The 16,603-nt window shown below is 36.1% G+C and overlaps 1 protein-coding gene across 1 annotated transcript in view; it reads left to right on the forward strand.

Moving 5' to 3' along the window:
* The window catches only part of PTPRQ (protein tyrosine phosphatase receptor type Q), a 125,683-nt gene that overhangs the window by 68,992 nt on the left and 40,088 nt on the right, over nt 1-16,603 (forward strand). The window contains exons 43-44 of the mRNA XM_066183309.1: nt 8,126-8,458; nt 14,727-14,848. Of these exons, the coding sequence (XP_066039406.1) occupies nt 8,126-8,458; nt 14,727-14,848 (455 nt within the window). The remainder of the gene's footprint in view (nt 1-8,125; nt 8,459-14,726; nt 14,849-16,603) is intronic.

Consider the following 16,603-nt stretch of genomic DNA (forward strand, 5'->3'; position numbering starts at 1 on the left):
TGATTCCCACACTTCTTGAAGTTAGATTTGTGGATGTGCATGTCTGAATGAATCTAGACCACATCTGTGTTGCCAACTGAACTACTGCTGCTTTGGTTCCAGATCAAATGGATGAACTCCAAATGAGGACAAGCCCCTTGCTGGCATCATTTGGCCAACTCTATGAAAATAGCCAGGGTAGCACTTTGATGACTGCCCCTCTTCATGATACAGTCTATCCCACTAAAGCCTGGTCACATCTGTTATTTGAACTATGACGTGGCACATTCATACACATTTCTGATGAAATTTTCTCTCTAAATTGGCTTCCTCATCAACAGTTACCCTACAAAGGCTGCCAGTGATCCCTGCTGGTCCCCTTCTGTCCAGAACCCTGGCAATTTAAGACTGGTTCATCTGTCCTCTTGTTTGCTCAGAAATTTCTGTTCATCAGCAGGGCTCAAAATCCAATTTTGAAAAGGCAAAGGCATTGTTTAAGTATTAGAACAAGCATACTCTTAACATTTTACAGTGTTGGCTGGAAATATTGTCGTGAGCTGAGCTGCTGTGCTCAATGTAGATGAGTGTGCTCCTGCATTTCTGGACATTTCTCAAATGCAGTCAGAACATTCAAAGCTTTCTTTTACACCATGGCTGCTGAACAGCCAAGCCTCAGAGCTAGAGCAAGACTGGACCTGAGGATGGAGTTCAGACTGGGAGATAGTTGCACAGGAGGCATGTTGCCCTCTAACAGAGGAGAACGGGAGACTTCCCAGGTGCTTCTCATCTTGGAGGATGGGGGAAAGGCTTCTAGCCGTGTTAAAGAAGCCTGACTCCTGAGAAAGTTAATTGTTGGGATTTCTGCAAAATTTGGGATTGGCTATTAATTAGCCTTGAGAAAAGATTTAAATAGCTGTGGATTAAGCCCGGGCTTTAAGGATGGTCCATGTTATAAAGAGTTGTTCTAGCAGGGAAAAAGCCCCAAACCAGTCTTTGTTTTGTAACAACATTTGTTCTATGTGTCTTAAGACTGGGAGTTTTCCTAAATGAAGGATTTATACTACAACACATGTACTTTTTGCCACAAACTCTACACTGACCCTTTCTTGCTTTGTCGTTGCTTAGTCATATTTACAACAAACTAGTTATTATTAGGACATTTCCTTAGCTGCATGTTTGCATGAATAGTTTTGTAGTGACTGGATACTAGGAATTGGAGATTCATGGATGGGAATGGAAACAGTTTTATTGCTGTTGTCAGCTTCTTATTTATGGTGGTCTAAGATTAGTCACAGAATATGTAGCCAGCACTGAGTCACTTGCGATGCATTTATTTCTGACATAAAGTGAAATCGAATTTGGCTCAGTGTCTCACTGCATAGCATTTGACCTTTAAATTCTTGGCAAGATTATTTGCCTTTTTTGAGGTAAATTTGTTCATATCTGGGTACAATTAAACATGAATCATGAAGCTTAAATTTATGAGGAGATTAGTAGTGTTTTGTGTCTAATCTAGCTCCATTGTCATGGTAAACCACCTCTGCCAGGCTGCAGTATGTTATAAAAGCTTTTTAGTGGTAGTATTAGTTTGTGATTAGATACATTATAAGGGATATGAAAGATAATATAGTATACATACACATGCATAAATGAGTTAGGATTTTATGACTGAATAGATATATTTGGATTATTTTTAAGGTAATGCACTACTAAAATGAAATTTCATTAAGGTTGAGTGAATTTTTAGAAGAAAGAGACAGCCATAAAATAGTAGGAAACTTCTCCAAAAGTCACACTAAAGCTGTGAATATTCAGTTAACTCACAAATCTGGGATAAATATAACAGTCGTTCAGTTTACAATAAAAACAGAACAATTAAAAAGCCACTTGGGGGTGTCCAAAGCATGAATAATAAAAAGAAAACTACTTGTGCTTTAATTTTTTTCGTTTAGATTTTTCTTTATAAAGTTTTCATTGTTTTCTGAGAATATTAATCATATTGATTGCAGTATTAGGATACACAGAGTAATTCCCCTACTTCTCCCCCTTACTGCTAGTCATATCTGATATACCTGAACACAGCCTTAGAAGAGGTTGAGGCCCCAACTGCACTCTGGTGAGAGTTCTTACTCTTTGTTTTCTGCTAAACAGAGATTAATTCACATCTAACATTTAAAAGAAATATGGCTAGAAATTTGTCCAAGAAGCAGTTTTGCATTTTATCTGGGCTTCATTTTCCAGACCATTAACAACTTGTAACTGTACACAGAAGTATGCCTTGTGAATAAAGAAGAGTAGTGCTTAAAGGAATTGGTGATGGGAAAGTTTCTCAGGTCTTTTGGTGTGGAGGTGGAAAATTGGCATCATCTTTTGTTGCAAGTGCACAAAATGTCTTTACTCTTTGCACAAGGAACACTTTAAAGGTTCTGGATTTGTATCTCCAGTATGGAGGCTCCCGCTGGAAAATGTGGGCTTTTTTAAAATCAAGACCTTTGAGAAGCACAAAACATAGCCAGAGTTTAAAGCCATCTTCACATCCATGGAAATGCTGTTTCCTTCACCATAAATCCTTTTCTCAGGATCTGGCAGTTCATGACAGCTCTGAGCTGAAGTTACATGGTTTTCCTCATTAAGTAGTGACGAAAATGACAGATGACTGTGATGCACTAGAAGAATCTTTAAACCCATGCCCTCAAGTGGTTTTTAGGGATGCAAGTAAGATGTGCAATACAGATGTGTTGCCCTGGTTACCCTGGGGAATCAGCCTGCTGCAGAGCCACTGTATTGGAAATGGCAGAGCTTCAGTGTTCCCTGTGCAGAAAACGTCTGTATGTTTCACGTGTTCAGTCCCTGCTGCAAGTTCACCTTTCAAAACTGTATTAAAGAAAATCATCAAAAAATTGCAAACTGAATTAGGAATAAGAATCTTTGAAACACTTCTTTCCAATATGACTGATATTTTTCCCAGATGTAATTTTCTTTATGTAATATGGATTTCTTTACATCTTCTGATTAGTTGTTTGGTCCAAATTTAAGTAAATGGCTTTGAGGTTGATGGCAAATCTTCACTAGAAAAATACAGTATCACTTTGTTGCCGCCAATGAAATTGTGCTGGTGTTATTTTTTGCAAGAAGATTGATAAAAATAGATTATTCATATAGTATAGGAAAAAGGAATTTTTGTCTTTTTTGTAGGGACTAGGTCAACTCTGCTTTAACATATAAGAAATTGTGGTGACATACATGTACAATGCTGACATGGATAGCATCTACAGGTCGAATACAAAGTTTACTGAAAGGTAGACTTTTAGTTTAATGGAAAGCTGAACATTTAAGACTTGAGTACAGGCAGCTTTTCACTACTTCTCTTTTTAGCTTAAAGAAGTGCATTTCTCTCTAGATTTTCATGATTTGATTTTTCAGTACTTAGATCCCACAGTTGGAGACTGAGTTTTGTAATGTGCTAAGGACTGAGAAACATCGTTCAGAGAGGCTCTTTTAAGATGTGCACTCAACTGTGCAATTTCCTTTAAAGCATGTCTGATAATGTCAGTCCCAAGTCATGGGAGAAATAGTCTACAGTTTTTTTTAGATTTTTATGTTAGCAAAATAATTTGGGTCCTACTCGTGATATACTTATTCATACTGAACAGGACTCTGTATCATGATGAGTCCTCCTGAAGTTAGCATTCTATACTTGATTAGTATTTAGTATGATCAAGGTTATCAGCTTAACCCATGGAACTCATTTGTGTAACTAAGCTTCCAAAATTTAATAGAGATAATCAATACAGAATATTTCTTTTCTTTTCAGTTATTTCTGTTTTCCGAAGACTTTTTTTGGTGTGTGCCCACTGCTGTCAGTTCTACTTTGTTCTTCACTTTCCTCCTATTGATGCTTTTAATACCGCCCAACAGACTTCTAGGCTGCCGCAGTTCTTTTAATCCAAACTCCAGCTACAAGCAGCTGTTCTGTAGGCAGGCTTTTTTTTTTATTAACTTTGTTAGGAACTATGCCATATCATATTACCATCTTCTGTTCGCGGCCCGTGCAGCTGTAGTTGTTGCTTTCCACAAAAGTCTCCACAGAAAGCCATAACCTCTCTTCTCTCAGCAGATCTGTGTGTGTGTCCTTTGCTGCCCTTAGGTTATCTTTGCATTGTGAATAAGGTTTTTTCTACCAAGTGTTTTTGTTAGTTTAATCCAGTTCCACGGGACAATTTCAACTTGATATGAGTCTTTGCACTGTGCTAGTGCTTTTTCTACCAAGGATTTCCTTTTATTTATGTTAGCAAATAAAAACTTAATCTCAGAGCAGTCCACCAGCTTTGGAAGGGCTGATAGGCATTGTAGCCAGACAAGCATAGTTTGGCAAGATCTGCCAAACTAACTTCTATTTAGGTGTTTAACTTTCTGTCAGCTTCACTAAGAGCTCAGGCATGTTAATAGGCTTTAGGAGACTAAATTCCTGTATGAATCTGATATCAGTTACTTTTCATTGAAATTTAGGCATTCTATGAACAATGGTAAATGAACCTGAAAATACTTCTCTTGCAGTCCAGAAACTGAATTCACCAGCATTTCATGGTTAGCCTCTCTGCCAGCTCCCTGGCTGGCTTTCAGAAGCTGAATTAGAAGCCATTAAATGGAAAATTAGGTAGAGTGCATTGCATGAAATATTTCAGACTTAGAAAAACTCCCTACTCCCAGAGTAGCTGAATTATAGCAAACATAATGCAAAAGGGAAAGACTGTGAGATATGTAATGAGACTTAAGGGGTCCTATGTATGATTCTTGGGAAATTTAAACTTGGGATTAGTATGAGAATTCCTCCTAGCTAATCAGAGCACAGTCCTCCACAATTTATACCTTACAATACCACAATCACAACCTTTTTCGTGCCTTTTTTTTCAGTGCACCTTTCTGGAAATTTGGATTAATTATACAATTCCCATTAGGTACACACCAAATTGTCGGTATATATGAATCGATAATAAATCTTTATACAGTTCCAATGTAACCTGAAATAATAATTGAAAAATATGGAGTTTCTGGCTTCCATAATTTTTAGTGTGAACAGTGATCACTTCATCATAGTTAAGTCATGTTTAGAAAATTTAGACAAGCTGCATGATTACTCTAGGAAGCATGGAATGGTTTGTTCAAATCAGTACCATCTGTGGACAGAAAAAGTTGGGGGAATTTTAGTCATTCTTGAGGAATGGAAATCTGATTCTCCATGCTAGAGTAATTGTAATCCTCTTTGTATCTGTAACCCAATAACATAGCTGTCTTGAAATTGTCTCTGAACACAATCAAAAAGTCCAAGAGATATTGTGCCACTGGGTGTCACTGCTCTTCACAGTGGCCCTAGGACCAAACTTCTTTGATCTGCTCCAGTTTCAGTTCACATCTTTTCATTTGTTCTAAGAAGTTGATTTGTCTATGTAAGGAAGGAGAAAAAATCAGCTTGATTTTAAACTGATTAACATTTAGGGCTCTGACTCAATTTAAAGGTCTGATGTAAAGGTCTAGGCAATGACAGAGAAAATTTTACTGTGAATTTTGCTGACTGATCTTTGATTTTAAGGTTCAAAATATTTTGTATATATGGATCTTCATAAACTGGAAAAATGACAACAAAAAATAGTTATCAAAACTTTTGTGTGAAAGAATAAATGCTGGTCTGATTGTCTGCTATAAGAATACCTGCAAGTGTATCGTTAAAAACAGTGGTTTTCATGTGGCATTACTTACTGGGCTAATCACAGATGTTACCTTCAGCCTTGTGAAGATAATGTGTGTGGGTGCCCTCAGCAGTCAGTGGGAAAAACGACAGATAGAAAAAGAAACATTTCTCCACCCTCCATTCTTCCCCCACTTTCAGTGAGTTTGTATCTCCAACTACAAGAAAAGCTCATGGAGGCTGGATTTATTAGAATTTTGTTAGTCTGTGGGAGACCCCACATCATTTTGCCTTCTAGTTCTATGAAAGCCAAGTGTCCTTTTCTTCTTCACTGCAAAATTGCTAACTCTCAGTTATTTTTGATGACATCATTCATGTTGGTACTCTGAGCAAGGTACTCTGTTTTAGAAGGAAAGGCCACCATGTTGTCGAGACCATGGGCACTGCTCTTCCCATATCTGTGACCAGCCTCTTTAACCTGCCTTGTTTTAGGTGCAGAGACTGCAGTTGTGTCAGCCAGGGCTCAACCAGCTGCACATTTGAGCAAGTGAAGGTATAGATTTCCACCTTCCTACTAACACCCAGCAACTAACAGTTACTTACTGCTTTAAGGCAAACCCTAGTTTCTGTATTGGAATGTAGCACAATAGTTAGTTTTCTATTATATCCCACATTTTATCTTTATCATATTTGAGTGTGTAAGAATTCACATTTTTTTTGCAGTACCTTAACAGATATTAACAGAGTAGAAGATTTATGGAGGAAAAACATGAGTATTTTCTATTAACCATGTGGAATTTCTCTGCCTTTATTTTCCATAAACTATTAGTCAAACTAGGACATTTCTTGTAATTTACACAAATAGTTAATACAGTTAATAGAGTTTTTATGAAAATATTGCAGTGCTTTATTTCATTGTAAGTGGATGAACTAAGTATTGCATTTTCAAATCTGAGCAATCAAGAATGGTACTGCAACTTTTGAGGTTTTTAACTACTTTCTGTACTTATCTTCATGCTAATAACAACAGAGAAAAACAACTTTAATTTTGATAGCATGGAGTATAATGATGGAAGCTGTCTTTAGCAAAGGGGGTTTTTTATATAAATTGTTCTTGTTCTGTGTCTAGTTAGTGTGTAGCAAGATGGGAGCCTTTGGAACTGTTCCATGCTGTGATGTTGTGTTCTTGTGTGTGAGAGCTCAGTGGAAGAACAGGGGAAGGCCCGTGGTTCTTTTTCTCTCCTGGAAACTCCACCTGTTTTGGGTGCATTTGAGGGTATTTTAATTTCTCAACTATTCATCAACACATCGTTGTCTGATTCAGAATTTACATTTCTTGTTAAACATCCATATTTCGTGGAGAAGTTTCAGCTTATTATTTTGTGATATTTTTAATAAGCAAGTTGTTGCAGACAAAAGCAAAGATCAGGTATTCCCATAAGGCTGAAAGAAAAGAAAAAGGAGTGTTTTTTCTTTCTTCCCCAGTAACGTTGGTCTGAGATCCTTTTCTTCTTTATGTAAGCCTTGGGACTTCTTCAGTTTCAGTTTGAGGATGTATCATGTGTTTTTCTTTGACCAGTGATACCTCTTCCCCCAAAGACTCTAAAGCACTCTTTAAAGCTGTGTGCACACAATGATTTCTGAGCTGATTTTTCTGCACAGTTTTTGCATAGAGAGTATTAGTATTATCTTACAGAGTCTTAGAGATAATATTAGCTTTCTCTATGACTATGTGATATAGCACAAAACCATATGTTGCCACTAGTCTGTGAAATCTGGGAGTACACTGCTGACTCAACATAGAGTAAATGTGGGTACATGTATATATATATATGTATATATATGCGCTGCTTCTGTCTCATGGACATGAATATAACCTGCATATAAATAAATGTAAGCAAAGTTTGTGGGAAGTTTATTTTTTATCTTTTATTCAGGTCTTTCTCTTAACGTTCTTGTAAAGCACTGTTCTTGTACTGCTAGACAAATATACTGTGTGTATTGATACTTTTCATTCAGAAGGTGAAACAGGAGACTCATGAAACTTACCTCGACATGTCGTTTGATGAGTTCACATATTAGCAAGAGAGAGGGAGACACATGAGTATTTCTAAATGAGATTGCTATGGGTAGGTCAAAAATAACCCAATGTAATATTCCCTCCATTAGCTGAGACATAGCCCCAAAAGCAGCAATAGAAATATCACACCTCTCAAAGCTGGTTCTACATGTCATGCCTGAAAGAATTTTTCTTTATTTCAAAAACTATAGTAAATGTATGCCATCTAATAATGAAGTGTTATTTAGGCCATTGGAAATATTGCTTATTAAATACATGAAGTTGAATCTTGGTCTTTAGATATGCTTATTAAAATATTTTTTCAACCGTGGATAAAAGTAGTATAGTTGCAATCACTTTTCCTTCAAATTAAGGTATCTTACAAGTATTTTTTTCTATAGTTCCTAGTGCACCCAGGGATATTGTTTTTTCCAATGTGCAATCAACAAGTGTGACCTTGCATTGGAGATCACCAAAATCTATCCTTGGCTACTTTCAAAACTACAAGATTACCACACAGCTACAATCCACCCACTGCAGTGACTGGGGAGCTATGGAATGTATTGAACATGAGATGCATCAGTATTTATATGAAAATGTCATGGATGACTGGATAGAAGACACAGTGTACGGACTGAAAAAATACAGATGGTACAGATTTGCCGTTGCCGCCAGTACGAATGTTGGTTATGGCAGTTCCTCGCCTTGGATTTCAACTCAAACACTTCCTGGCTGTAAGTAAGGATGTCTGCCATGGCTCATAATGCTATAACAATGTGGTGTTCATTGCAAGAACTCTTGGTAGAGGTTATTTCTTTATAGACCTACAATAATAGTGACGTTAATAAGGATTTATAGAAATTCTTGACCTATGATGTCTATATCTACATATATTTTATATGATATAAATCATGTGATAGGTATACATACCTAACACTGATTGATATTTCAATGTATTTTGTATACTCTTTTATATTTACTGCTTACCCAAAAACAATTTCAATCCTCAGCTGTACTGCATGTGTAGACTCGGTAAGTCTGAATTTTTACCTGTGTGAGTTGATATGCCATTTTTCAATACAATTTCACCTGTGGGGTGTGCCAATGAAAAAAGTATTTTTTTAAATCTTTGACTAAAAGTGTGTTCATTAACACTGTAAAACTTTCCTGAAATTCTGTTGTGTGTTTTTGGCAATGGAATTTAAGCAATAGTTTCAGAGGAATTAAGATTTCTTTCCAAAACCATAGTAAACTCCTCCAGAGTTTACTAATCAGAGTAGCCATGTAACATGTACAGGATTGCCATGACACATGGAACTCTCATGCCTCAGCTGAGGATTTAAATTTCCAAATAAGAGGAGAGGTAATTGTCATAAATAAATCACCACTAAATATTTGAGAGAAGGGACAGTTGTCATGGGGATATATGGCCTACCCTACCAGTTCGCAGCCGTCCTAGGATAGAGAATATCTGAGATCTGGCCTATAGCCTCTGTAGAACAGCTGAGAATCACTATGAGTTGCTTGACTTAATCACGGCTCTTTTAGTCATTTCTCCTTACAAAGTGATAAAAATAGAGCTACCAAGTACTTAAACAGCTGTATACCAAGGTCTGCTCAATGGTCCAGATGTTTACCTTGTCCCACTCATGTTTTTAAAATTGTGTGATGTGAACACAGGAAGCTTTGGACAATGTGACAGTAAACATCATAACAGCCTGTTTTTTTATAAAGCTCGGAATTAGTCTTTTGGATTGGGAAGTGCTGGAATCAGCTGCAGAGTCATTCTCATGTGCACTTACTTTCTTCGTTCATTGACTCTCATGGGGAAGCTCTGCCTGTAAATCAATGCAACATTTTAAATTAAGGAAAAGAAATAAACTAACCCAGATGGAGCACAAAATAGATAACAGAAATACTGCAACTCTTGAGCCAGAAGCTCTGGGGAGATTTCTTAATATTAAATTGATATAACTCAGCTGCTGATGTATGCAAATGCTTTTCAAAAAATTGTTGCTGATTTTAAAATAGTTTGGGATTTAAACTGGATGGAGAAGCAGATAATGAAAACACATATAATTGCATAAAGTTAGGATGCTTTTTATGATTTCCTCTTTTGACAGTAATGATTTGGATTAAGAGAGAGCTAGTTTCCTATCCAGTCCCACTGAGAAGACAGTAGTTAAAAGTACAAACATCGCAATTGACTGCACAAGCTCTATGCCAGTTCAGTGTCATTCTCAGCAGCAGGTCCTCTGTGTGTTCTATTAGATAGTTTAAAAGTGATGGGGTCAAAGTTATGAAAGTTCCACTAGTTCTTCCATCCCAAGGGCTGGGGCTGCTGACCTGTATCTGTGAGTTAAACTGATGACACATCAGGAGATAAGCTGCCTATAAAACACGCCACTGTGGAGTCGAGGAAGCACGGGCATTATTCCAAATGTCATGTCTGGGCACTGGTCTTTTTCCTGGGATAATGGCAATCAGCTGAGGAGGAAAAAAAAGATGAAGGTGACATGACACATCTGGGTAGCCAGCTGGCAGCTCTGTCATGCGTCAGCAGTGCTGGGAGCCTCCATGAGCAGTGGCTGATCTTTAGCAAGGCCAGGTAGAAATCTAGGTACCTCATACTTTTCAAAGCCAAGTTTTTAGAATTATTGTTAAAACCCCCCTAAGTTCTGCTCTTTCTTTTGCAGAGGCTACATACAGCCTATATAAGGGAAGAGAAATCCAAAATGCACTAAGCAGATTCAGCACTCTGGGCAGCCTTGCAAAGTGTATGTAGAAAACAGGTGTTGATCTCCCTCTCCTTGCCCTCATGGACAGGGCCAAGCATCCTCTGGATTAGACTGCTGATACACAGCCAATATACATGGCCTGTTAGGGCTTAAGAGTGCTTAGCTGCTATGTAAAATACCCTGAGTACTTAGCCCATAAAATCAATGGGAGCTGTGTTTGCACATTTGAGGGCAGAAGTTAGGCACTGTTTCAGTTGATTTTCAAGAATTGCCTCTGTAAGGCATTGCTTCTACCAAAGGTAAAGTTACCTTTGTTGTGAAATAATAATTAAAGGATTATTTCTTCATAATTCATTGGATTCTCAGAACTTTGTGTTTCTCTCAAGCCTAGAGAAAACATTAAAGTATTATATTCAGGAGGTTATTTATTATCATATTCAGGAGGAGCATTTGAGGTGAAAAGTGTTAGATTCATTGCCCAGAATATAAAGAGAAGAAACTTCAAGAGCAGCAAAAATTACATAAAAGAAATTCTAAATGTTTTTTACAAGTTCTGAGGATTTGATTGATGTGCTAAAGCAGAAATACCTAATAAGTTTGACTATCCAGTGAATAAGGTGAGGATCCTAGCTGTTTATTTCAGTTGTTCACTATGAAGAAAAATGTAAGGCTATAGGAATTATTTTCAAGATTCTTTAACTCATTTGCAAGTTTCAAACAAAAATTATGGCAGTGTTCTCTACTGAGAGTGGTTATGGAGTTACTCTGAAAATAATATGGATTGTTAGTGCAGCCCAGTTCTCACATCACACAGATAAACTATTCAGCCTTCTGTCTTGCAGATTATCCTCACAGGAATTGTCTTACTCCCTCAAAAAGCAGTGTGATGGCACCATTATTACTCAGCTAAATCAATCTATTTTACAAAATTAAATATTTTCATCATAACTTAGATTTATATAGTTATGGGCACAGAAGATCACAGTGTTGTGTAACAGTATGGGAAAGGACAAAAAATGTTTTACACAGCTATGGAAACTTTGTTCCCTCACACGTGCACTCACCCCAAGTTTCACTATTACATTTATGAGGAGAATAAGATTGGCTGAACTCAGGTTTTCTGAGAGAAAAATAATCGTGGAGGGTCAGTGTTAGATGGAAAATAAATGATAGTGAGATCACTGACCTCCTTTTGGATCTCATACAGTTACACAATGCAGTGCTTTTTGGTAAACTGCCAAGTCTCCTAATGCCAGGATATATTGAGGTACAAAGGAAAATCCCAGATGTTTGAATGTCCCATGAAGTCTAGGACATAGAAGCATGGGGCAGAGGGTTATGCTTCTCTTTTCAGCACCTTCTGTCCCAATCCCTGCTGATACCCAGTTGCTTGGTACTATTAAAGAAATGTTTCTGTGTGATGAAAAGTAATGAGATTCCATGTCTAGTTCTGTGTTCTCTCTTCTGGAAAGCTTTGTCTGGGAGAGCTTGTTTTTCATTGTTAAGTTTCTAAAAGCAAACACTTGAAAAGAAATATGGACTAATATAATTGTTTAAAAATATATAAAAATAACCTAGATGATTAAAAATAAATAATTGAAGCACACACTTAATTTTTTCTGGAAAAGGGGAAAAAGAGCTGATCCAAACTAAACGGGCAAGCATCAATTTCTGTTAGAAAACTGGAGTATTCAGGATTATTTTTGAGGATTATACTAAATGATGGGCTACCCAGACTAATCTTCAAACTAACTCACTTAACTGCTGCCTTAGCATCAGGACACAGATGGATGGGAAAGATGACCCTGACCTCCATAAGACCCACATTCCTGTGCAAGGATAGAAGCATGATAATCAGGAAATGATGGTTATTAGTTACAGAAAATGCATTATTGTGAAAACCAGGAGAAAAGTGCTTATGAGAGGAAGTGATTGGATTATGGGGGAATGAGAGAATAAGACTAGGTCGTTTCTCCAGAGTAAATTGCTGTGATTTATAAGAGAAAGGGGGTAGTGATATCATGGCTTCATATTGACCAGATTCATTTCACAAAAAAACCTAAATCAGAATGCAGCAGTTATCCACTGAATCAAGCAGTTTTAAAAAAGATGTTTTTTGTAAGACGTGAGACATGTCAGATACCTTTTATTTTATGGTTTTCTCCCCAATGATACCTGTTTTTTTCAGAAAATATTCCTACATTTCAGTATGATTTGGTTAATGTCTGATACTTTACTTTTCATAATGAAAATAAACCAGGTATTAATGTTCAGACGCACTTTAGATCAGTAACTTAAATATAGCGTACTCAATCAGAATTTTCTTGCAAATATCTTCAAATACATCAAGTATAAACTGCATATGGAAATCAACCATAAAAGTAACTGCAGAGTGGATAATTCATAGATTAGATTATGCTTTAAAATTTTTTCCCACCATCTAATGCAATACTGTAGAGTCCATTATTTCTATAAGAAAACAATGGAAAATTGTGTTTGGAAACTTGATTGGTTTGAAAACTAAGGCTCAAGAAGCTATACGTATATAATTTTATACTGTTCTTCAGAAATTTCTTTTTGCAATAAAGCAGATAAATATCACTGCCATAGTTACTGGAAGCATTGTTTACACTGAAAGATACTTTTTGGTAACAAGCGTGACATGCATTACCTGAAAAAGAAAATTTGTACTTATTATAATTTTCAGGGAACTTGCTTGCCCTTGTATTTTGTTTTACCTGCTGTATCTTTCCACTTGACAGCCAGCCTTCTCAGAGCACTCTGCTCTTTTATCAGCCCTCATGTGCACTCACAGTTCATTCAGTTACACTCTTCAGTTGTTCCATGCTATTCAATATTTTTGGGGACTGCTTCCAATGGTTGAATTTGATCCTGCCCATAAAGTCTTGTATATTCCTGCTAATCCCAGCACAGGAATTTAATTCCTATATCCAACACCCTAAACTCATCATAGCACCTTATCTAATCCAAAGTATTTCTGTTTTGTTCTGCAATGATGGTGCCAAATTTTCACCTCCACAGTGCAAAATTTTATTATTTTCCTCATTAATCTTTCATGCATAACTGAAACAGCTACATACTTCTTTCTGTGTTCTTTTCCTTTTCCCACCCTGTGCTCTTCCTGGAGAACTAAGTCGCCTTGTATACCCTCTAATTTTTTTTCCTCATTTAACCCTCTTACCTAATGATAAATGGTGGCGAACTACATATTCATGTGTTAATCTTGTCTGAGAAAAGAGGCTGCATCTCCTGATTAGCATGGGTGGCTTTAGTAAGTTTTTATAATACACTGGTAACTGATATGTCTATTTTTGTGGTAGATTGAAAAGAAGGCACCATGAAGTCAAGTTCTGGAAATATGTACAAATATGTTGTTGTTTTTTAACAGGCTATTCAGTGATACTTACTACAGTTGTCTTTTTTTTTGTAGTAGATCCAAAAACAAGGCACCCTGGAGCCAAGTTCTCTGATTATCTACAAATCTGTTGACATTCTATTCCAAATTTTATTTTCCTGAATCTAAAATGGTTATTATGAAAAAATAATAGCATTTACTGAGAATTGCTGAGTTGTTATTATGATTTCATTAGTTGTTTATTCATTAATAAGAAACAACAAGGTTAATTCACATAACACCTCAACAAATGGAAATTTTAGAGAAATCTCATTTCTTAATGTGAACATTCTTACCCTCTTTCAATTCTTACCACTTCTTTTGTTTGGGTTTTCTGTAGTTTCTCAACATGTTAAGAATAAATTGAAAGGAAACATAGAAAATTATTTCTATTTGTACTTTCCGATACTGCTGGAAATTTTTTTCTAGCATGCAGAATATGATGTTTTTTCACAATTTCTTGTTCTTTGAATGATTCATTTGACATAAAAAATGTATTATGTTTGTCTATTTGTATAAATATTTGCATACATTTTGCTTGTGTCATGTGAAATACTTATGAAGAACTTGTAATTAAATAATCCTATAATATCAATTTAAGATGAAGTTATAGGCAGTCCATTTGCTAGAAAATTGTGGTTGCAATGAAAGATGTATTTCTAAATCACATAGTGTGACTTACATATGAAAAAAAGAGGAAAAAATTATAGTTATTTAGGCAGTGTGTAATCTTAATTGTGTGACAAAGTTTTACTTTCAAATCTCTACTGACCATTAAAATTGTACTGGGTTATTTTTTTTTTTTGCACTTCCTTGGCCATGATTCACATACACATTTTTTTTCAACAGCTCCAGATGGTCCTCCAGAAAATGTGACTGTTTTAGCTACATCTCCTCACAGTATTAATGTCAGCTGGAGTGAACCTGCCATCATTACGGGACCAATGAGCTACCTCATAGATGTTACCTCAGTAAGGCAACTCTTTTTTACTCTTAGTGGTTATACAGATGTTTGGGGATACCAATACCACAGCAAATGTTCTTATGGAAATTGCAGGACAGACATAACTGGATTGAAAATCATATAATTGTGTCTTTTTCCACATAAAGTCCACGTAAGACGTAATTGTGCATTTATTAGTTTATTAATGGGAGATAAATTAATTGCTTCATATTAAAATGCATGTGCTAATAAGAGGTCTTGGAGGGGAAAAAAGTGAATCTATAAATGTAGACAGGAAAACAGTAGCTGAGCTTTGTGGAAGTGGACCTCTTTTTAACCGTGATGACTTTTTCTTCTTCAAAGGAAGGAAAGGCTCATTGCAGTGATTTTACAAACCAAAGTGGAGAGCCTAGCAAAAGGAAATGACTTGTACAAAGTTACACGGCACCAGAGGGCAAACTTTAAAGTCAAACTAGATTTCCCACTTTGCACTTGGTGCTCTGTCCATCAGATTAACTGTATTTTGGTAGCACAGTAATAACACTTCTTTCTCCTTGATCTTTATAACCAAAAAAAAAAAAAAAAAAAAGCTGACATAAGAGAAAAACTCTAGTGGCTTTTCTCTTTTCATCCTCTACCGCACTTACAAAACTCCTTAAAACCACCATTAATAAACCCCATTTCCTGCCCTGTGGCAAGATAGATATCTTTTTCTAAGTTCAAGCACACGAGATGTAGGTTATAGGTTCCATGTTCTACCAGGAATTATACAGACAGGGCTATAAGTGAAAATAAGAAGTAGTTTACCTAGGAAAAGTTGTTGTTTGCAGTTTCAAAAAATTTGAATCAGTCTGTTGGATAGTAGGAAAAAATTAGTCTACTTCAAACTGTTTAAGGCCTTTAAACAGAAAGTTTTCTGAGGAGAAAGACTGTGTATGTACATTTAATTTTTCTGAATCTGTCATAAGAATTACAGATCTGCTAATATATTACTGCTGAGATATTTCTCCAATCAAAATGTCTAAGGAGATCAGTAAAAAAATACCAAGTATTTTTAAGCCACTCAGAAAAGTTACAAGAGAGAGTAATGTGTATCCCTGTAATTTTCTCTTCCCCTAAGTTCATTGAACAGCAGGTAGAGTGAAATCTGCTCAGTTCTGAATATGCTTACTGCAGTGCTAGAATGGCAGGATGAAGGATGTACAAGGGCAGGACTTACAGGGGTGATTGCTTGGCCCAACGGGTAGGTCACTAAAAACTACACAGCTAGTTTTATTTCTTCTCTAACAAAGTTAGAGAAGACTTTTTCCTCGTGAAAAATTCCTGTCATTTTGACTAAACAGCATTTTAGTGCATCAGCAGGCAAACATTTCATGGTTTTTATAAAACTTAAAAAAATCAGTTTTCAAAGCTTGATATTTTGGGGTTTAATATTTTTTCAATTTGCACTGAAAAAATTTTTTCTCTTTCTGATAATTTCAAAATTATAAATTATATAATCTCAATCTACACTTTGAAAGTATTATAAATACCTTACCAATATAAGTTATTATAAAACTTGCCAGCATTTAAAAGGAATTTAAAAGCTGTTTCAAATCTTCAGTTTGGAAGACCAGTTTTGTATTTACAAATTGAGTTTTTGGGAGATCTTTTTCCAAGTATATTTCAGATAACCAGCTTTATGTTTATGGGGCTCCTTGTAATTAGATGTTGTCTGTCTAATGATCAGCAACTACAGGTGCCAGTTCTGTAGAACTTTAGAGGACAAATCTATTCTTTCTTA

The sequence above is a fragment of the Chamaea fasciata genome, unplaced genomic scaffold, assembly GCF_029207755.1.
Source record: "Chamaea fasciata isolate MVZ Bird 193981 ecotype frontalis unplaced genomic scaffold, bChaFas1.0.hap1 SCAF_5, whole genome shotgun sequence".
Taxonomy (NCBI): Eukaryota; Metazoa; Chordata; class Aves; order Passeriformes; family Sylviidae; genus Chamaea; species Chamaea fasciata.